The sequence below is a fragment of the Dryobates pubescens genome, chromosome 7, assembly GCF_014839835.1.
Source record: "Dryobates pubescens isolate bDryPub1 chromosome 7, bDryPub1.pri, whole genome shotgun sequence".
Lineage (NCBI taxonomy): Eukaryota > Metazoa > Chordata > Aves > Piciformes > Picidae > Dryobates > Dryobates pubescens.
In genome coordinates, this window is record NC_071618.1 from 26351285 (window position 1) to 26370733 (window position 19449).

Here is a 19449-nt window from a genome sequence, read left to right on the forward strand (position 1 = left end):
GTAGAATACACCAACATATGGGGGAAAAATAGGTTATTTTTAAAACCTTGCTTACATTTTTGGCCTTGGAAATTGATACTTACTAGAAAATTGCTCTATTACAGTTTCTCAAAACAATATCTATATGCAACAGTTGAATTTTACCTATTCACCCATGATAAAAATGAATGCACCTTGACTAAGTAATGAACTGCAGTAAATATTTTAAATCTGGATGGGTGTGTATGATACTCTACTGGATTTGTGTGTGTGTGTTGGTTTGGGTTTTGTAGCTATATCCTGTGCTTTTTTACTTGCTGAAGAGAATAGTTTTGAGCTCAGCAGTTGTTTGTGGTTAGCAAAAACATACTGGTTGGTATATTTCTCTAGAAACAGGTGTATACTAGAGTCATTAGAAGAACATACACTGCGCTCCCTGAGTAAAGCTGGGAACAGGTGGTTGTCCTGACTTACTGAATCTTGATAGTATAATCTTGAAAACTCAGGTAGGGTACAATGAAGTGTGGAAAGCATTTCACTTTCTGTAAAGTTCAGATAAAATATCAATTTGTTTTCTGAAACAGTGGTGTGATATAGTTTTGATCCCGTGTAGACTATTAGGTGCTGGTGGATAACGTTAATTTTCTTTTAGAGAAGTAAGTTACATTGCATCTTCAATGACACAAGGTAAAATTTGCTTTCTTTGCTTCTGATCAGTAAACAGACAGTGGCCAAGATAGCATGTCTTACAAAAGCAACTATTAAAGTGTAGCTATGTACAGTAAGAGATGTGTTTTGAGATGACCTCAAAGATCATCAAGTCCAACCTGTCAGCCAACACCTCATGATTACTAGACCATGGCACCAAGTGCCACATCCAGTCCCCTCTTGAACACCTTCAGGGATGGTGACTCCACCACCTCCCCGGGCAGCCCATTCCAAGGGCTAAACTTTCAATTAGAAACTCGCTTTCAAATTTTGGAATGGGCTTAGCACATCCTGAAACTATTTAATTTTATTATGACCATATTTAATCTATTATTATGAATTTAATGCTTAAATATGGTCATAATAAAATTAAACTTTCTTATAGGCCACAAAAGAAAAGTCAGGATTCAGTGGCTTGTTTACAAATGCCTTAGTCTTTACTGCATGCTATTCTAGCATTACACACTGCACAGTAGACTTCAGTAAACTCTTTTGTAAGCTCTGATTCTTGTGGCTCATCTTAAAAATGTTTTTCTGCTAAACCTTCATTACATGAAGTGCTTTCTTGTTAGAAAATTTTAAAACAAAATTCCAGTTGAGAATATTGTTTAAAAAAATGTCTTTTTGCTCAAGAACTGTTTTAAGTTGTAAAATTTGATCAGTACAGTCCCATAGACGTGAAGGACTCAGGAGGCAAAAGATGTTCAATTATGTAATGAATCCTAAAGATTCTGTACATTAAATTGTGAAATAATATATATCTGCTCATCCTGTTTAATGGATTTGGATAATGGATTTACATGATGAGTAGATGTAATTAAAGAAAAATATTAATATACAAGATTTTTTTAATCCAAAGCTGTTGTACTACTAGTATTGGTTTCAGAGGAAGAAAACAGAGTGGAAGAAATCTGAATCACAGAATTAAACAGGTTGGAAAAGACTTTTGAGATCATCGAGTCCAACCCATCATCCAACACCATCTAATCAACTAAACAATGGCACCAAGGGCCTCATCCAGGCTCCTCTTAAACACTTCAGGTGATGGTGGCTCCACCACCTCCCTGGGCAGCACATTCCAATGGCCAGTCTCTCTTTCTGTGAAGAATTTTCTCCTAACATCCAGCCTAAACCTCCCGTGACACAGCTTGAGACTGTGTCCTCTTGTTCTGGTGCTGGTTGTCTGGGAGAAGAGACCAGCCCCCGCCTGTCTACAACCTCCCTTAAGGTAGTCATAGAGAGCAAGGAGGTCTCCTCTGAGCCTCCTCTTCTCCAGGCTAAGCAACCCCAGCTCCCTCACCCTCTCCTCACAGGGCTGTGCTCCAAACCCCTCCCCAGCTTTGTTGCCCTTAATTTTAGTCTCTTTATGAGACTAAAATACAACTGGAAAATGGCTGAATTAGGCATTGTATTCCTTGTTCAAATTAATGCCACATTGCTTCTATTAGTCTCAACTTTTACTCATGTCATGAGTGTCCAGACTTGTCAACTCCAATTACTCAAGGAAATAAAATCTTAGTACATTTTGTAAACTGTTTTAAAAGAAAGCTTTAGTTGTTACCACCATCAATAGTGAACAAAGGAAAACCAACAGGTTTTGAGCAGTGTTAATTTTGATCTCCTGTTTTTCTTAACATTTGCTTCTTATGTTTATTGATATTAGCCACTTCATGATAAAGCAAATATTGAGTATCTTAGGTCTGATACACTATTCCTGCATATTTTGATAAAAGCTGTTCTACCTAAAGGTAGATGATCATAGGAAAGTAGAGTTTCATTGTAGTTTCCAGACACCTAATTATTTGAGCTGTTCTTTCTCTTATCCTTTCACGAGGAACTTCTGTGTACCCATTCTGTATCTAATCTATCATAGATAATATAAGCGTATTTAACAGGTAGTGATTTATTACATTCCCCAACCATGATAGGCAAGCAGGACTGAGAAGCTGCAAGTTCTTCAAATCATTATTGCAGTGGAAGAACCAGCATTAGTATATAAACTGCAGCATTTGATGACAGGTCAGAAAGCTCAATGTTCTGTGGAACTGTTGTAGAATTTCTCTTAGGAATGTCCTTCCATTATTTTAGACACAGAGAAGGCAATTGGACATTCAGACTATGCTGGGTACCATGTCAAAGTGGTTGTTTAAGATGAACCTTAGCTTTGAAAAATAATACTGACATTTTAAATGTTTCCCAATGGTCTGATAATTTTTAGTGGTGAAAATGCCAAAAAAGAAGTATGTCTGAAGCTTAAACTTCTTTGGAAAAAAGTATGAACTCTGAAATTATTGTTAGGTTTTGGAAGGGAAAGCTTGAAAGGAAAAAGATTGACTAAGCGTAAGAACTAAACACAAAGCTGATGTGGAAGTGGTGAAATACTGGAACAGGTTATTGAGGGATGTGGTCCATTCCTAGAGACATTCGAGATCAGACTTGATGTGGACCTGGGCAGCCTCATTTAGTTGGAAGTGTCCTTGCTCACTGCAGGGGATTGGATAAGGTGATCTTTGATGGTCCCTTCCATGCCAGTGCTGTTTGTGAATCTGTGAACAGTTTCCTCAGCATGAAAACTTCATTCTCAAATATATGTCTGCTCTATTTTTCTGAACTGGCATACACTGTGCTAGTATCAGGAAGCTCTAAAGCTCCCAGAGCAGAGGAGAGCTTCTAATTTAATCATACACCAACATGGACCCATTTCCTTGCTGTTGGTTTCTTTTCTATGATTTAGGCATATAGCTTTATAACATATAAAAATCGATCTTGGAAATGGTATTTAAATATTTTCAATATGGATGGTCCATGTTTTTGTGTACAATAGAAGTGCATTGCAAAATCTGAGATATTCTGCAAATGACTCTAATCAGTCAGTTAAACTATGTTGGTTGCCTGTGAAATACATTCTCATTAGGTACATGTAGGCCTTCTAACAGTTATCTTAGTTTTACATCAAATCAATAAACCTTTACTTTGCCAGTCTTCCTAATGCCTTCCCCAGTGCCACCAAACATACCTCCCTAGTGCAGTGTTACCTCTTTCAATTTGGAGTGGAGGTACTAAAGAAATGCTTGTTTGACAATTTCAGAGGTTTTGTCAAGATTGCAAATCATTTCTATTACTGAGAGTTGATGTAAGCAGAAGTTTTGCCAGTGCTTTGCAAACAGAACATAGCTAAATTATTTGCTTCTGTCACAAGACAGAACCATAGATTTGCTTACTTCCAATGTTTTAATGGTTTTTCAAGCAATGCAGAGGGAGCGTGCCAAGAGTGGTTTGTACTTTTCTGCTTAGAAGAATTAATTGCCTTTTCTTTAACTACTGTTAAATTTTAATGTTACTACTGTCCAGGGGTTTCACTTGCTTCCACTGTCAGGATGGGGACAGGAGATAAGATTGTGATAGCTCCATTCATATATATATGAAATAGTTGCTTTAGCAGAAGGATTCTGCCATAAATAAATTATTTTTGATACCACTATAGATAGATTATTAATTCTTCAATTTGTCAGGAACGGTGAAAATTTCTTTTAAATTAGTAGAAACCAGTTTATGCAGAAAAGATGGCTTCTTTTTCATGTTTCCCAGTGATTGCAAAATGCTGTCCTAGCTGCTTTGTGAGAGGAAAAAGTACACATCAGTACTCATTTCTATAGCACAGGCAATTGCTTATAAAACCAGTGAAGTCTGGCTGTCAGGATATTTAGCGTGTGATAACTTGGAACAGGCTAGTAAATGCATTTTATGTTTTATAAAACTAACAGAATCTTGGCACTCATTCTTCTTACAGCAACCTGTGAAATTTTGGGCTTCTGGTAGAGTGTGAGTTTGTGCAAACTGGTAAAATCATTCTGTGCAAGTGAATTGCTTTCAACAATAGTGAGCTTAGCCTTCTGCATCTTTTCACTTCTGACTTGGTAACTAGAAGTTCCATGCACAGTTGTCTTGCAATGCTTCCTTTCAGAACAGCGGACCATCTTGTTATAAAACTGGTTTGTGGTGGGGCCAACTACTGTTTCATTGTAACAGAAGTGTAGGATTTTTCTGTGCACAAAGTCTCAAGCTTTATGAGAAATGTCTGGCTCTTAATTTCAGTAAATGGCATGACACACTACATCCATTTTGAGCTTTTGACATACTGAACTGTTTTTGTTTAATGGATGATTTGCCATGGTGAGCAGTGAATTCAAGTGACTTGAACAGGAAAACAAAACTTTCCCCTTGTGCAAAACATTCTACCAATAAATGTACTTGTGGAGAAAGTTTTTCATTATAGTACCTTGAGCTTCTTCCTCCAGTGCTTCTTTGTTTCCATTTCTTTGTTGATATGTGTCTTTTTTTTTTTTTTAAACTTTGTTGATCAGAATGTCTTTAATGCTAGCCAAGGAGTAAGGGATTTGGACTTTTTTACATGGACTTCCAAAGCTTTACCCCCTAAGGTGAGTTAAATGACAGGAACAGTCACACTGTATTTCATGTTTTCAGATTGCACTTTATGACTCAACTTTACACTAAATATTTTTTGAAGTGTGTTTTACTTTCAGTTATTTTTACAGGAAATAGCAGATTTGCATGGAATGCTCTATCCCATCTTTTCCTTCAGGATGAGGAAAAAAAAAAACACACCAGGGCAGATTACTGAATTTTCATTATTTCATCAGTAGCACTCTCCTCTTTTTTAAGTGAGCCAAATCAGAATTTAAGACAGATGGTGTAGTAACATAGTAGAAGTCTTCATTCTTTTTCATGTAAATGTACTAGTAAATTTTTTTCTCTTATTAGAATATACACATTAAATTACATCATCTTGATGATGATGCTTGTACAAGTAAAGCCACAAATAAACACTCAGACCTTCTGTTTTTTTTAATACAATTATAGGAATAAGTACAGGTAAGCAGTTTGAATTATCTGCGGAAGTGCTTGTCTAAATCTTTTTGCGTCCTATAGTGATGTTGAGATTGGGGTTTTTTTCATATGAACTTTATAAAGAAGATGATATTCAATTGTTGTACATATTGGTTTGGAGGTTTAAAAATTTGCTTTTCCACTGAATCTGCTGCTCTGAAATAGCAATTTTCTGTATTATTATTTCAATCTAGACAATGCTTTAAACTGTCTTCAAAACACAGAGATCTTTTTTGCCTCAAACCAGTTTACCTCAGGTTCATTAGCTTGCTTTGAAAGTTGCATATTTACAGATCCATTTTTGTATTAAGGCTTCTTGGAAAGGTTGCTGTATTGGTCTGGACACAGGGCACAGACTTCAATAACTAAAAGGTGAACATACATGTATTACAGATCAGAAGAAACTGCATTAATTAAAAAAGAAGGAACATAAGCAGCAGTTATGTTTCAAACTGATAAAATATTTTACACAGCAGTAAGTGTGCACTCCTGGAAGGTGTTTTTGTAGGTGGCTTTGGAGACAAAAATATCAGCACATACAGAAGAAATGGAACAAATTCATAGATAACAGATTCATAAATAACAAAGAATATAGGGTAGACCCTCTAACATCCATGAAAAGTATTTTAAATGGTGTTGGTGTGTAAGGCACAGATCACTAACAAGGATGATCTACTTCTGAAGAGCATCTCCTGTAGCCATTGCTGAACAATGGACTAGATGAACCACTGGCTTCATCCCACAGAGCATTACTTAGCTCTTAACTTTCAAATATTCCTTCAAAAGCACCTATGACTTGCATTATAAGCACCATAGAGCTTATGCTTGCTTCTCACTTGCTTTCTTCTGATATAAATGTGCATTGCTTTACTCCCAACCAGCATATTTTGCTGTACTGTAGCTTTTAGCTGTAACTTTTGTAGTTCTGGCTTGCTGGAAAAATCTATGCTGATATTTCTCCTCTCTTAGTAACTACCATTTTTTTGTGGTGGAAGACTTAAAAAGTGCTTTCTTATTTCGCATTTGGGTATATATTTTTTCATCTGTAATTGGTACCAGGTGAAATAAATTTGCAAACTATTTTTATTGTTACAGCAAAAATAATAAGTATGCAGTAATATATGCATATGCCTTAAAGAATCTGTGGTGTTGCTGTTACTTTGCCATAGTTCTACCTTTACTTCAGTAATGTATTCTGGATGTGAAATCAAGAAAAGAAGCATATCATTTGGAATGAGATAATATTCAAAATTCCCTTTACATGGCCCTGGGCTATTTCACATAATTTCACAAACAGCAGCCTGAGGAATGAGTGTATATGCTGATAAACGTCAGTATGAAACAAGGTTTAGTGAAAGTGTTAAGAATAAATAATTTGTCTCTAAAGTAGATAAGAGATACACCTTTTATATGAATGCTTACATTTATGCCACTTTTGTTTGAAGAGCAATATGAAGACATTTGAATTACCGCACAATTTACAAGTAGTTGCACATGAAAATCAACAATGTTAAGTAGTATCTCTTAGCTTTGAAATTTAGCTATTACATTCTTGAAATAAGTATTTCTTACCTAAAGAGTTCAAGGTATTATTAATAGGTTCTATTCTGTTTTGTTTTGCCCCCCTTTTGTTTTTTTAATTTCTCAGGAATCTAGGTCTAATACTGATGATTTTTTCAAAGACCTAAATTCACACTGCCCGCAGGAAGCAGTGGTGCCAGAACAAGATATGCCATTCCTTCGAGGTGGACCTGGAGTGTACAAGGTAGTGAAGACTGGCCCATCAGGTCACAACATCAGAAGCTGCCCTAACCTTAGAGGTATCCCAATTGGAATGTTAGTTCTGGGAAACAAAGTCAAAGCAGTGGGCGAGGTATGGATCATTGTAGCTTCAGTTCATGTCTTCATAGATACCAGTATATAACAGTAGTAAACGCAACAAAGAGTCTGCCCCTGTACAGGTTTGCTTTTCCAACCCTCTCGATAAGTACTAACCTTTGAACTTGCTTTACATGATAAATATTAATGCTGTTATATCTTTTGCCTTTTCAATGTGTGTATTGATTGGAGTAATGTTAAAACTGTCCTGAAATTACATATGCTTGCTTATATATTGCTTTGTACGGTATTCCTTACAAAATTGTATTTCCTGTTCTACTATTTTGTCATATCCTTTGAAAGAGCCTTGTTTCATTGAAAAACATGTTTTAATTGTTTTGACCTAACCAATTAACAAAATACTCTGTTTCTCTGTTTTGATTGTATTCATTGTTTAGTTGCTGAACTGTTGCTACTGTTCTCAGTTGTCTAGCTGTGATATTTTATGGTGATGAAGGGCTTAAGGATGAAGTGTGTCATGCTATTTCCTAAATATAATGTCAGGAACAAAATGAGTACTCATACAAACCTCTCATATAGAACTTGGTATTATGATTCTACTGTTGCAGCCACTAATAAAAAGGCCTGTTTTGGTGAATATCTCCTTGAAGTTTTATTTAGGCTTGTATGGATGTTCTAAAGTTGTGGTGTTGGTGTTTTGCTTTTTCTGAACATAAACGTGTCTACAATTTTTGGAAATACTCCGTAAATTCACCATAAATACTTTTGGTGCTTCAATCTGCCTCAGCCTGTGGCCTTAATTTAAGAAACCATTTTCTAACATTTGCTTTGTAACACAAAGTTTGGAATGAGTGTGGTTTTTTTCAGATGCTATAATAAGTTTCTGAGTTGTTCTAATGAATTATCTGAAAAGTGAATAAATTGTGCTTTTTTTTTTGTGTGTGTGTGTATCAGGTGACTAATTCAGAAGGTACATGGGTGCAAATGGATAAGAACAGCATGGTAGAGTTCTGTGAAAGTGATGAAGGCGAGGCATGGTCATTAGCTAGAGACAGAGGTGGAAACCAGTACCTCCGACATGAAGATGGCAAGTTGTTATTCTGTTTTGTTTAGTGTTGTGGGATCTTTTTAATTAACAAAAAAATAAGCAATCTAAATAAAGCAAGAACTGAGTTTTAAACAGGTACACCATGAATTTACACTTTTTCATTTAAATTACACAGTTGGACTTCAAAGATAAAGATTCTTTAAATGTGTGGGGTTTGTTTATTAGGAAAAAGGAACAAAACCCAACAAACAAAAACACGCCCCAAAATATTTCCCTCTGTTTTCCTCAGTAGCAGTGGAGGATCAGAATTTTAACCATCCTTCTTTTAGCTATGGGAATACATTTTAGATAAGTAATCATGCATTTTTGTTATCTTTCTTTGGTCTACTTTGCATTGCTTTGAAAATCAGAGCAGAATGAATTATTTACATTTTGATTTGAAGTTTAATTCCAGCACATGGCATCCTATTTACAATTAATGTCAAATTAGTTAATTTTAGTTAGTAAAATGGGATTGCATTCTCCTAAAATGCAGAATTTCTGTACTGATAATTCATGTTCAAATTGGGTAAGCCCTAGAAATAATGGAAGAAAACCATGAAATAGTCGTCATTCTTGTTGATCTCCCTCTAAACAGGCCTCCATTACTGGTCTAAAATATTGTTTTCACCCATGTCCAGGTGGGTTTTGAAAGCCTCCAAAGAAGGAGGCTCCACATACTCTCTGGGCAGCCTGTTCCAGTGCTCTGTGAACCTCAGTGTAAAAAAGTTTCTCATCATGTTGAAATGAAACTTCCTGTGTTCCAGCGAACACCTGTTGTTCCTTGTACTGGGCACCAACAAAACACGTCTGTCACCTTCATCCTGACACCCACCCCTCAGATATTTATAAACATTAATAAGATCTCATCTCAGCCTTCTCTTCTCCAGACTAAACAGCCCTAGTTCTCTCTGTTTTTCTTCATAGGAGAGATGTTCAAGTCCCTCCATCACCCTTGTAGCTTCCTGTTGGACTCTCTCCAGTAAATCCCTGTGTGTCTTGACATGGGGAGCCCAAAACTGGATACAGATTTAGGGTTGTTCATTACACTAACATTTTGGTAGAGTTCCCTGGAGGCTGATTTCTTTCAACTCACTTCAAGACTTAATTTTTCCAATCAAGCTTTTTTATTATTATTTTTTTATTATTATTATTCAACATAGATTTCTGGTTTCTGAATAAACCTGGACATTCTCAATTTATAATGCTACTTCTCCATTTATGTTCCAGAAGTCTTTATTAAAAACTGCCACCTCAGTACTCATATTCTGCTTGAGGGTTAAGGTAGAATTTATTGTCAGCCTCTCATTTGTTCATTATAAGAGAATTATTTCCCACCAAGATACTTTAATTATCATCAGGTTACTGTGTTAAAACACATAATTCCTTGCTCATACATAAGTACTTCCTGTAGGCTGTTGCAGCTTGACTTCAAACACTTGTGAAAAGTAATAACCAAGAATTTTTCATAAGATGTATAAAATGGGGGGGGGAAGTGTTTACTTAGCACAGTATCTTTTTTGAAGACAGAGATTCTCCATTTTTATCTGAAAATGTTAAGTTCCAACATATGCAAGAAGTATAAGTGGATTCTAAAAAGTATTTGTGAACTTGAACAGTATCTTACTGTTCAGAGCACGTCTATTGAATAATACAGCTAACTTCTTCAGCAAATGCCAGGATGAGGCACCAGTCTTTTTTCAGTAATGCCCAGCACCAGGACAAGAGGTAATGGACACAAACTTGAACAGACAAAGCTCCATCTAAAAATGTGGAGGAACTTCTTTATATTGAGGGTGGAAGAGCACTGGAACAGGCTGCCCAGGGAGGTGGTGGAGTCTGTCTCTCCAGTCATTCAAAATGCACCTGGACACCATCCTCTGCAATCTGCTCTAGGTGAACATGCTCTGGTGGGGGTGTTGGACTGGATGATCTCCAGAGATCCTTTCTAACCCCTGTCATTCTGTGATTTGCTATCCTAATGCAAGGCTGTTTTATTTTCCAGTAGAAATGTCTCTGAAGCTAATAAATTAGCTATTGTGGTGTAGCCAGGATTAAAAAAGTATTGATTCTGAGTTTGCCACTCTGAAAACTCCTTTTGTCACTCTGCATTGTGAAATAACTGTAAGAATATCTGTTCGAAGTAAACATTAAACAGTGTTGTGTTACTGAAAAACAAGCTGTCCAGCCTGTTCCTCAGTGGCTTATGACAGCAAAGATGGCAGCAGCTCAGTCCAATACAAAAACAGCCTGCATGGTATCAAGTCCTCCATCTTTATATTTTTAGAGCATGAGTTGTCAAGAAGAGAGATGTACTTTTCTCTTTGAAGAAAACTAAGTAGACTGGCAGAGCCCTATATGCAGGGTTGGGGAAAAAAATGGAAATCACTCCTTTGCCTTGTGACTCATCTGTCCAATGTTAAATCAGTTACTAAAGAAGGTCTAATTGTGAAGTGATGTGTTCTTTTTACAGAGCAAGTCCTTCTAGATCAGAACGTTCAGACTCCTCCACCAAGTCCTTTTTCAATACAAGCTTTCAGTAAGGGGACAAGCTGTAGTAATGGTCAAGGGTTTGATTACGGCCTTGGAAATAATAAAGGTATGTTTATACACTCTCATTTTTAAAAAATACATTATTTTTAACTTTGTTTGTGCTTTTATTACTCATTTCCTATTCTTTCAGGCACCATCAAATGGTCTCCAAAAAGCATAAACAGTAGTGTAATGAATGGCAAGGGGCTTTACAAAACTGCTTCTTTCTTTGCTTTTGTTTCACTCAGTCAAGTACTCTGTAAAGAGGATCATCAAAGGTTTTAAAGTTACAGTTAAGGCTTTCTATAGTGGTGGGCAAAAATCTATAATATAGAACTTAAAAGTACAACATGTTTTAAAATGATCAGAAATATTTGTAAGCACTTCACACCTGTCTTGGCATTTTAAGTGCCTTTAATGGGAAAGCAAAAGATAACAGTTGAGGTTTAAGTTGTAAAACTGGAATTAACTTTCAATCACAGGTACCAGATACAAATGTTGGGACATAAATAAAACCTTGTAAATTTTGCTGACTTAAGAGTCGCTTCTTTTAGGCACGATTTGTTCTCAAGATGTAAATGTATTTAAGCCATCACAAACTCAAGCTGTGTGCCTTCTCTTTGTTCACTGATTGCATGTGGACGAGCTATACTTGAGAAATACTGCTGCAACACAGAGCTTTGACATTCTACTCTTAAGATCTCTGTGTTCTGGCCATGCCACTACAAACATGGGCCTAAGGTATGCTCTGTGGTTTTAACACTAGAATTCCCTCTTAGTGGTCTCCTAAAAAATTATGTGATTTAAGACTTCTTTTTTTTTAAAGCAGAAGAGGGGAAAAAAGATATCTCAAATGTTCTGATCTCTTATTTTCATAACATGAAATAATTTTATATTATTTCAGTGTTTTACTGCATAAAGTAGTAGTTCATGCATCTTCCTCTGCAGGAAACCCTGGTTTTGGACAAAAGCTGGAAGAGTTGGTTTCCTTTTGTTTTCTAAAGCCTTTTATACATAGCTACTTTTCCCAGTTCAGCCATATGCGCTTGAAAGTAAGAGCTGAGTCATGAAAGTGTTTAAGATGCTCTCAGTGTGAGGCAGTATTACAGCTTACATCTCAATGTCATTTGCATAATAGTACAAAACCATTACCTATTATTTTTCTGCAGGAGCATACTAGGAAAATAATTTTTCCCTGTATTGTCCAGAGATAAAATATTGGATGGAGATCAATATGATATATTACCTGGCATCCGGGTTTCTGAAGACAATGTGATTCTTTTTACTGTGTGCTGCCTTAAACAGTTTCTGAGGTGCTTCTTTGGAATATTACAGTTAGAGACAGTTTGGAAACTACTCTGGGCATTAAATTCCATATACTTTTATGTGTATTGTTCTTTCAACATGCCCTCAAGCTGTGGTGTTTAGTGTGAGTGTGCAACTCAGGTAGATGACTTCATTCATTCCATGTACTACAGTTACTTCTGAATTGCCCAGATGTGGAGAGCTGTTGGAAACTATATTGAAGTAATCTCCACTTTCCAAAAAAAGAGAGTTCCTCAGCTATATCATTATTTTGTATACAGTGTTTTTGCTTTTTCATGTCTAAGAAGGTTTGAGTGTTGAGGAAAATATAGAACTACAGGAGTAAGTGTGATCTCTTATGGGAATTTCTGAATGAAGCAGTTGTTTTGGAGGTGCTTGTTTGTTAAAAGAACTTCTGTAGAGTTGTATTAGTTTCAATGAAAATTCAGTCACCATCTATGACCATTTCAAACTGCTGTCAAATGCAGAGATTTTTGTTTGACAGGTCTGTTTACAATATTACTTGGCAAGGCAGAAGACTTATCAATCACTTGTTTCATTTAGCTATGTCTTCTCTATTCTGATTCTGGCCTTCTACGTTGCAGGCACGTCTTTAATATTCCTTGTGAATGGCCCTGCCCACTTCCAGATTTAATTATTGTGGGCAAATGACTTTCAGCCACTTCACAGATGTTCTTCTCTTTAAAACAGCTGCTCATCTTAGGAAATAGAACTGCTGTATTTAAGAATAATACTGGTCTGTCAAACACATCAGTTAGGAATAATTGCTGCCCAAGTAGCAATTTCAGTATTTTTTAGGTATACTACTTCCAAAACAGTGGAACAAAATTGATTTATCAGTACCTGAGATTATGATTTAGATGTCACAGCTATTTTCTGGTATATTTGTGGTTCTCACTTTTGAAACAAAAATACCAAGAAAATAATGGCAAGGTTTAATCTTTTAAAAAAATTTAGGTAATGCAGACTTCCATGCATCCACCAGTCTTTCTGTAATTCCATTAAAAAGCAATTAATAATCAACAAAAAAGTGTTGTAAATTCATTGAGTTGTAAATACTGTATTAGGTGCTACTTTCTTCTACTAGGATTTCTAGAGTGCTTTCAGAATTATATTCTGGAATAAAGTGATTGCTTTGCTTAGTGGTGGTTAAAATCTGAGATGCTCTAAAACTCTTGGTGTCTTACTAAGTATACTTCAAGTTATAACATAGTGTGATAACCTCTGCCTTCTTACTCTAGGCTTCATGTATTTCTAGTGCTCACATGTTCTTTTGAGAATTGGCATTCAGAAATTAAAACTATTTTTACCGTGCCAGTTTTTTTGAAGGACTCTGTTTGACTCACACCATATGTATGTAGTCCTTCAGAAAACCATTTCCAGTTCCTGAGTGTTGGTACTTTTAAATTATTTTCAATCTGATCTTGAAAAACAGCATGACAGATATTTGCAAAACCAAGCAAATATTTATCAGAGCCTTGGCACAGAAATACACTTGCCAAAGCCTAAATACATGTTATCTTTCCCTTCTCATCAGTTGTTCCTAATCTTTTTCTGCATGTGTTGTTGCATGTGTGTATTATTGTAAATGCTAGGGATTTCTGGTTTGGATTTTTTTTTCCTTGCTTTTGGCTGCTCTTCATTTTTTTAGCAAGGCAAATATGTCTCTATTTTGAAATGTATTAAATAATCGCAGTAAAACACCTCTTAAACTTTTCAGTCATTTTCCTGCCATGCATGAGGTGAGATTTTTATGTTGAGCCACAGCCGGAGTTGTATGTGGCTAAATAAAATTAATGAACTTTTCTATTATCATCATTTAAAATTTAACTGAGCACCATTTTACTCTGCCTTTCTGGAGAATGACAAGTAACAGGTTGTAGTTTTGACTGTTTTGCCCACTACAGGTGACCAACTGAGTGCCATACTGAATTCCATTCAGTCACGGCCAAATCTCCCAGCTCCTTCCATCTTTGATCAAGCTGCAAAACCTCCCTCTTCCCTAGTCCACAGTCCATTTGTGTTCGGACAGCCCCTTTCCTTCCAGCAGCCTCAGCCACAGCTTCAGAGTAAGTTTGTCAGCCTTACCTGCCTCATCAGTCTATCTGCAGCTTTGACATTCCTGTTCTCAGTTGCTTACCAGCTACTCATCATCCCTCACTGCACCTTTTTGATTTTGTTTTGTTAAGTTTTTCATGATTCAGAAGCATGTTAGGTAATGCTCCTAAAGAAGTATACTTGTTCAGCTTTCATTTCTATATTGACAATATTTTGCTGTTGTATGTGTTCTGCAGTGTGGATGAGTCATGAAAGTGCATTTCTTGAGTAAGGAAGGTATATGGTACAAAAGGTTTGTATTTCTTTTAACATCAAAAATGGACTGCAGCAAAAGTATTACATTTTCTTACTTCTGAACTTCCTATTTTTGTCATCACACCTAACTTTTTAGGGATGTAGCTTAACAGTGGGAATAATTTGGGACACTTCATTAAAAAAAAAGGCTTTGGTAGACATCTATTGAGTGCTCATATAATTGGCATGGATGTGAAATTTGCACCTAGAGGTGAATGGTAGGTAACCTGATTACTGATGAGAGGGCAGGAAACTGTTGAGCTTTTGATTAAGGAAAAATACAAGTGCTGCATTCATGATAGATAGAAGATACTGCAGTATATTCTTCCTTATATATAGAACAGGTATAGCATGGGTGACAGTAATACTAGTCTTCTCCTGTTTCCTGTAAGCTTTCCCTCAGTTCGTTCTTGTTGGACCTTGTGAGCCAGTTCTCTGCCCAGTGCTGGATCTGTCCAGCTTACCCTATTGAAAAGGCAGTGAAATTCTTCTTGTGAGAATTGGATTCTCACAAGTCTCTTAATTCACTTTCATAAAAGCTATCAGAAATAATTTGGCAATGATCTTCTGAATTTATGCTGGGCTTAAACCAATGTCCAGAAAGCAGAATACCCCACTCAGGTAAAACAACTCTTGTCAGCCCCAGTGGCATCAGCGCACCATCAGTGAGATTTTGCCTATTGTGTATTCTTTTCTATCACTTATAGTTTTTGTCTCTTGTTCAGAGTAGTGAAGTCAGTTTCTCATTCAACATCATGTCAGAAATAACCAGGTCATTTGTCCTTTAGCTTATAAACCTGTATTATAGGAAACTTAAAACTGTCAACATTTTGTATTGGCTGCCTAACAAGATCTTGCTCAATGGATTTGCCTATCCAACAGATACAGATAACCTGTATTAAGTAAGCTACATGCATACTTTGTATTTTAATAAGGATCCTTTATTCAGAAAAAGCCTTTTTTTGTCAGATAGGTTGTCTACTAAATAAAATAATAATGAAACTGGAAAACATCATCAAGGTTTTGTCTGATACAAGATATCAATCAGTACAATTATTTGCCCTTCCAAGATGGGCAAAAATCATCACTAACAGTAATTTGATACAAGGCCTTTATTCCAAGCAATGGAATAGAATGCAAATTATGCATAAAGGAGAGAAATATTAATGTTTTTATTTCGCTTCTGAAATGCAAGAATTATATGGGGGAGAAATTTCCTGGTTTAACTTCCTGGTTTAATATGGTTCTTTGCAAATTTCTTAATCATTTGTTTACAAGTTTGTTCAAATTCAAAATATTGTCAGCAGGTTTGTAAGACTATATTCATGTACTTTGTTCATTTAATAGTCAAGGAAATTATGGACTATTTAAAACTGTCTAGATTAAACATTCCATTTTAAGCATTTATTCTGCTTTTACTATAGCTTTTGAAGCTTTACGTTTTAGAAAGTAATGGATTGATTTTTGGTGTAAGATTAACTAGAATAGCAAAGCATATATGCAGCAATACTACTTTTAAAAGTTCTATTTTGGGTTAAATTCCATTCTGGGTTCAACACTGATGCTGTACTAGAACTGTAACAGAAATTCTTTAAATGTGCAGATTTCATTCCTTGTTTACAAAACACTTTATAGGCTTCTGTTACCAAACATGTAATTAAAAATTAAATCCATTAAACAATATATCCCAAAGCTCCATATCAAGTCATGTAAATTTTTGCCCTAGACATAGTTTTAGGTTCAAATTAAAGTGTTTGGTCATTAAGTGCTTCCTGCATTAAAGTTAGATATAAAATTTTAAGTGAATGTTTATAGTCAATAACTGCTACATTAATAGATGAAAAAAGTTGTTTGGGGCTGGATTTCCATGGCTGCAGAACTTGGGTACTTAATAGAGTTGAAAGTCCACCTAAACAGTTTTGTCTGCCGCTTGCATTTTCTGTTTTTCCTTAGATGTCTGTTCTCATGGGGAGACATTTTGTTTGTAAAAAAGATTCTGAGAAAACTAGGGTTATGCTGAATATGCTGTAGAATTACTTCCTAAATTTAGATTTTGCTCTGTTTATAAAACATACTATGTGCCAGTGATAGATTTTAATTATTTCTTTTTTTTATAGAAGACTTTGTAGCTAGCCTTTCTGACTAATAATTTCCGTGCTTGGGGTTTAGCTTGGCTTCCAAATTCATTTGAGGAAGAAGGGAATGGCTTTTCACAATGTTTTATTTTGCAATATAGTGTGTGGTTATTTGTTTGTGGCAATAGTCTCAGGCTGCACCAGGGGAGGTTTAGGCTGGAGGTTAGGAAGAAATTCTACACAGAGAGAGTGGCTGCCCATTGGAATGGGCTGCCTGGGGAGGTGGTGAAGTCCCCATCATTGGAGGTTTTCAGGAGAAGACTTGATGGGGTGCTTGGTGCCATGGTTTAGTTGATTAGGTAGGTTGGATTGGTTGATGGGTTGGATGCGATGATCTTGAGGGTCTCTTCCAACCTGGTCCTATCCTATTCTATTCTTATGATTCCCAGATACAATGCTTGAAAAAAATAAAGAGTGTCTCTGTTATTCTTTTCACATCATAAATCAGTAAACCAACAGGAGTCCTGTGTGTTCTGTCAAAGGATTTGTTACAGAAGGGATATTAGGAAAAAGGAGGTGGAACTGTTATTCATTTTTGTGTTATTTGCTAGAACTCTGTGAAGGCCTACTTGGGCTTTCCTACTTAATTACTTTTGACTTTCACATTTGGTCACATAGCAGGAAAACTGGAAGACTGTCGGGTTTTTGTCATGCGTTTTTATTCCTTGTCAGTCTTTTATGCAGCTGAAAGTTTAACAACAAACAAAAACCCCCTAGAATAGATGGTATAATCGATCTGGAATACAGAAACAGCTGTATTGGATTGGAATTTTAGCAGGGACTTCCTCTAGAAAGAGCACAAGCTTATGTATGTTTCTTCCTTGATTATTTCACCAAAATGGTCTGTAACTACTCCACCATGCATACCCTTGCTTCTGAGACGTTTCTGAGATCATCACTACCAGATTTGCTCAGGACTGCAGCCTCCAGTAGCTGATAGATTATTGCTGGCTGTTTGATCAGTTTGTCTCTGAACTTTGTGAAGAGCACAGACTCAACTTTATGCTTGAATTCTCTGTATAGGTGAATAGAATACATAGAATAAACCAGGTTGGAAGAGACCTTCAAGATCACCGCGTCCAACCCAGCAACCAATCAAACACCACCCAAACAACTAACCCACGGCACCAAGCACCCCATCAAGTCTCCTCCTGAAAACCTCCAGTGATGGCGACTCCACCACCTCCCCAGGCAGCCCGTTCCAATGGGCAATCACTCTTTCTGTATAGAACTTTTTCCTAACATCCAGCCTGAACCTCCCCTGGCGCAGCCTGAGACTGTGTCCTCTTGTTCTGTTCTTGTTAGGTGGAAACCTAAGGGGTCAAGGAAGATCTCATTTCTCAACCTTCAGCAGTGTCTGCTGGGTCATAAAACTTCCTTAGACATAAGTCAGGGAAACAGGACCTTGCCATGGTATCAGTTACCAAAATTTCACAACTGGCTGCTGAACTTTGAACTTAGAGATGGGAGTGTGAGACCTTTCAGTCACCAAGGTTGGAGCTCTATACTGTGTTTCATCACATCTGAGCTGAAATTGCAAATTAAGAATGGATTTTTAGGCTTTGGACTCCCCTTCTTAGCCTAATCTGTCAAATCTGCCCTCTTGCTCTGTGGCCCTGTCAGCTCACTGAGCAGCTGCAGAGCGGAGCTACTGCTTCCTGACTTATCTCAGTGCAGACAGAAGCTGCAGTGCTGAACTGCTTTTCAATATGTTCAGTGTCTGTCAGGCTACTTCCTTTTCTATCTGCTGTGGAGCTGCAATCTAGTGTGTGGTTGTAATAAAATGTATATTTACATATTTTATATCTAATATTTTGGACAGTAGTATCTTGAGACACTGCTGTAAGTTATTTACAAAATACATTTACAGGTTCAGCTGTGAGTGATAGATTCCACATATGAAGACAGTTAAACGATTCAAGCACAAATCTGAGAATTTCCAGTTCAGCAACTTTCATGCTCTTTAATATCTTTGTCTATGATCTGGATGAGGGGACTGAGTCCATCAGTAAGTTTGCAGATGACACCAAGCTGGGGGCAGGTGTTGATCTCTTAATGGTGGGTAGGAGAGCTCTGCAGAGGGACCTTGACAGGCTGGACAGATGGGCAGAGTCCAACGGCATGAGATTTAACACATCCAAGTGCTGGGTTCTACACATTGGCCACAACAACCCCATGCAGGACTCTGGGGTCAGAGTGGCTGGAGAACAGCCAGGCAGAAAGGGACCTGGGGGTACTGGTTGATAGTAGGCTGAACATGAGCCGCCAGTCTGCCCAGGTGACCAAGAAGGCCAATGGCATCCTGGCCTGTATCAGGAACAGTGTGGCCAGCAGAGGCAGGGAGGTCATTGTGCTGCCCCTGTACTCAGCACTGGTTAGGCCACACCTTGCATCCTGTGTCCAATTCTGGGCCCCTCAGTTTAGGAAAGATGTTGACTTGCTGGAACATGTCCAGAGAAGGGCAACAAAGCTGGGGAGGGGTTTGGAGCACAAGCCCTGTGAGGAGAGGCTGAGGGAACTGGGCTTGCTTAGCCTGGAGGAGAGGATGCTCAAAGGAGACCTTATTGCTGTCTACAACTACCT

At 37.1% G+C, this 19449-nt stretch overlaps 1 protein-coding gene across 1 annotated transcript in view; it reads left to right on the forward strand.

The window, feature by feature from the left end:
• MYCBP2 (MYC binding protein 2) overlaps positions 1–19449 on the forward strand; it is a 190005-nt gene that overhangs the window by 124051 nt on the left and 46505 nt on the right. Inside the window, exons 53-55 of the mRNA XM_054163003.1 lie at positions 7244–7468; positions 8389–8521; positions 10995–11120. Coding sequence (XP_054018978.1) covers positions 7244–7468; positions 8389–8521; positions 10995–11120 — 484 coding nt within the window. The remainder of the gene's footprint in view (positions 1–7243; positions 7469–8388; positions 8522–10994; positions 11121–19449) is intronic.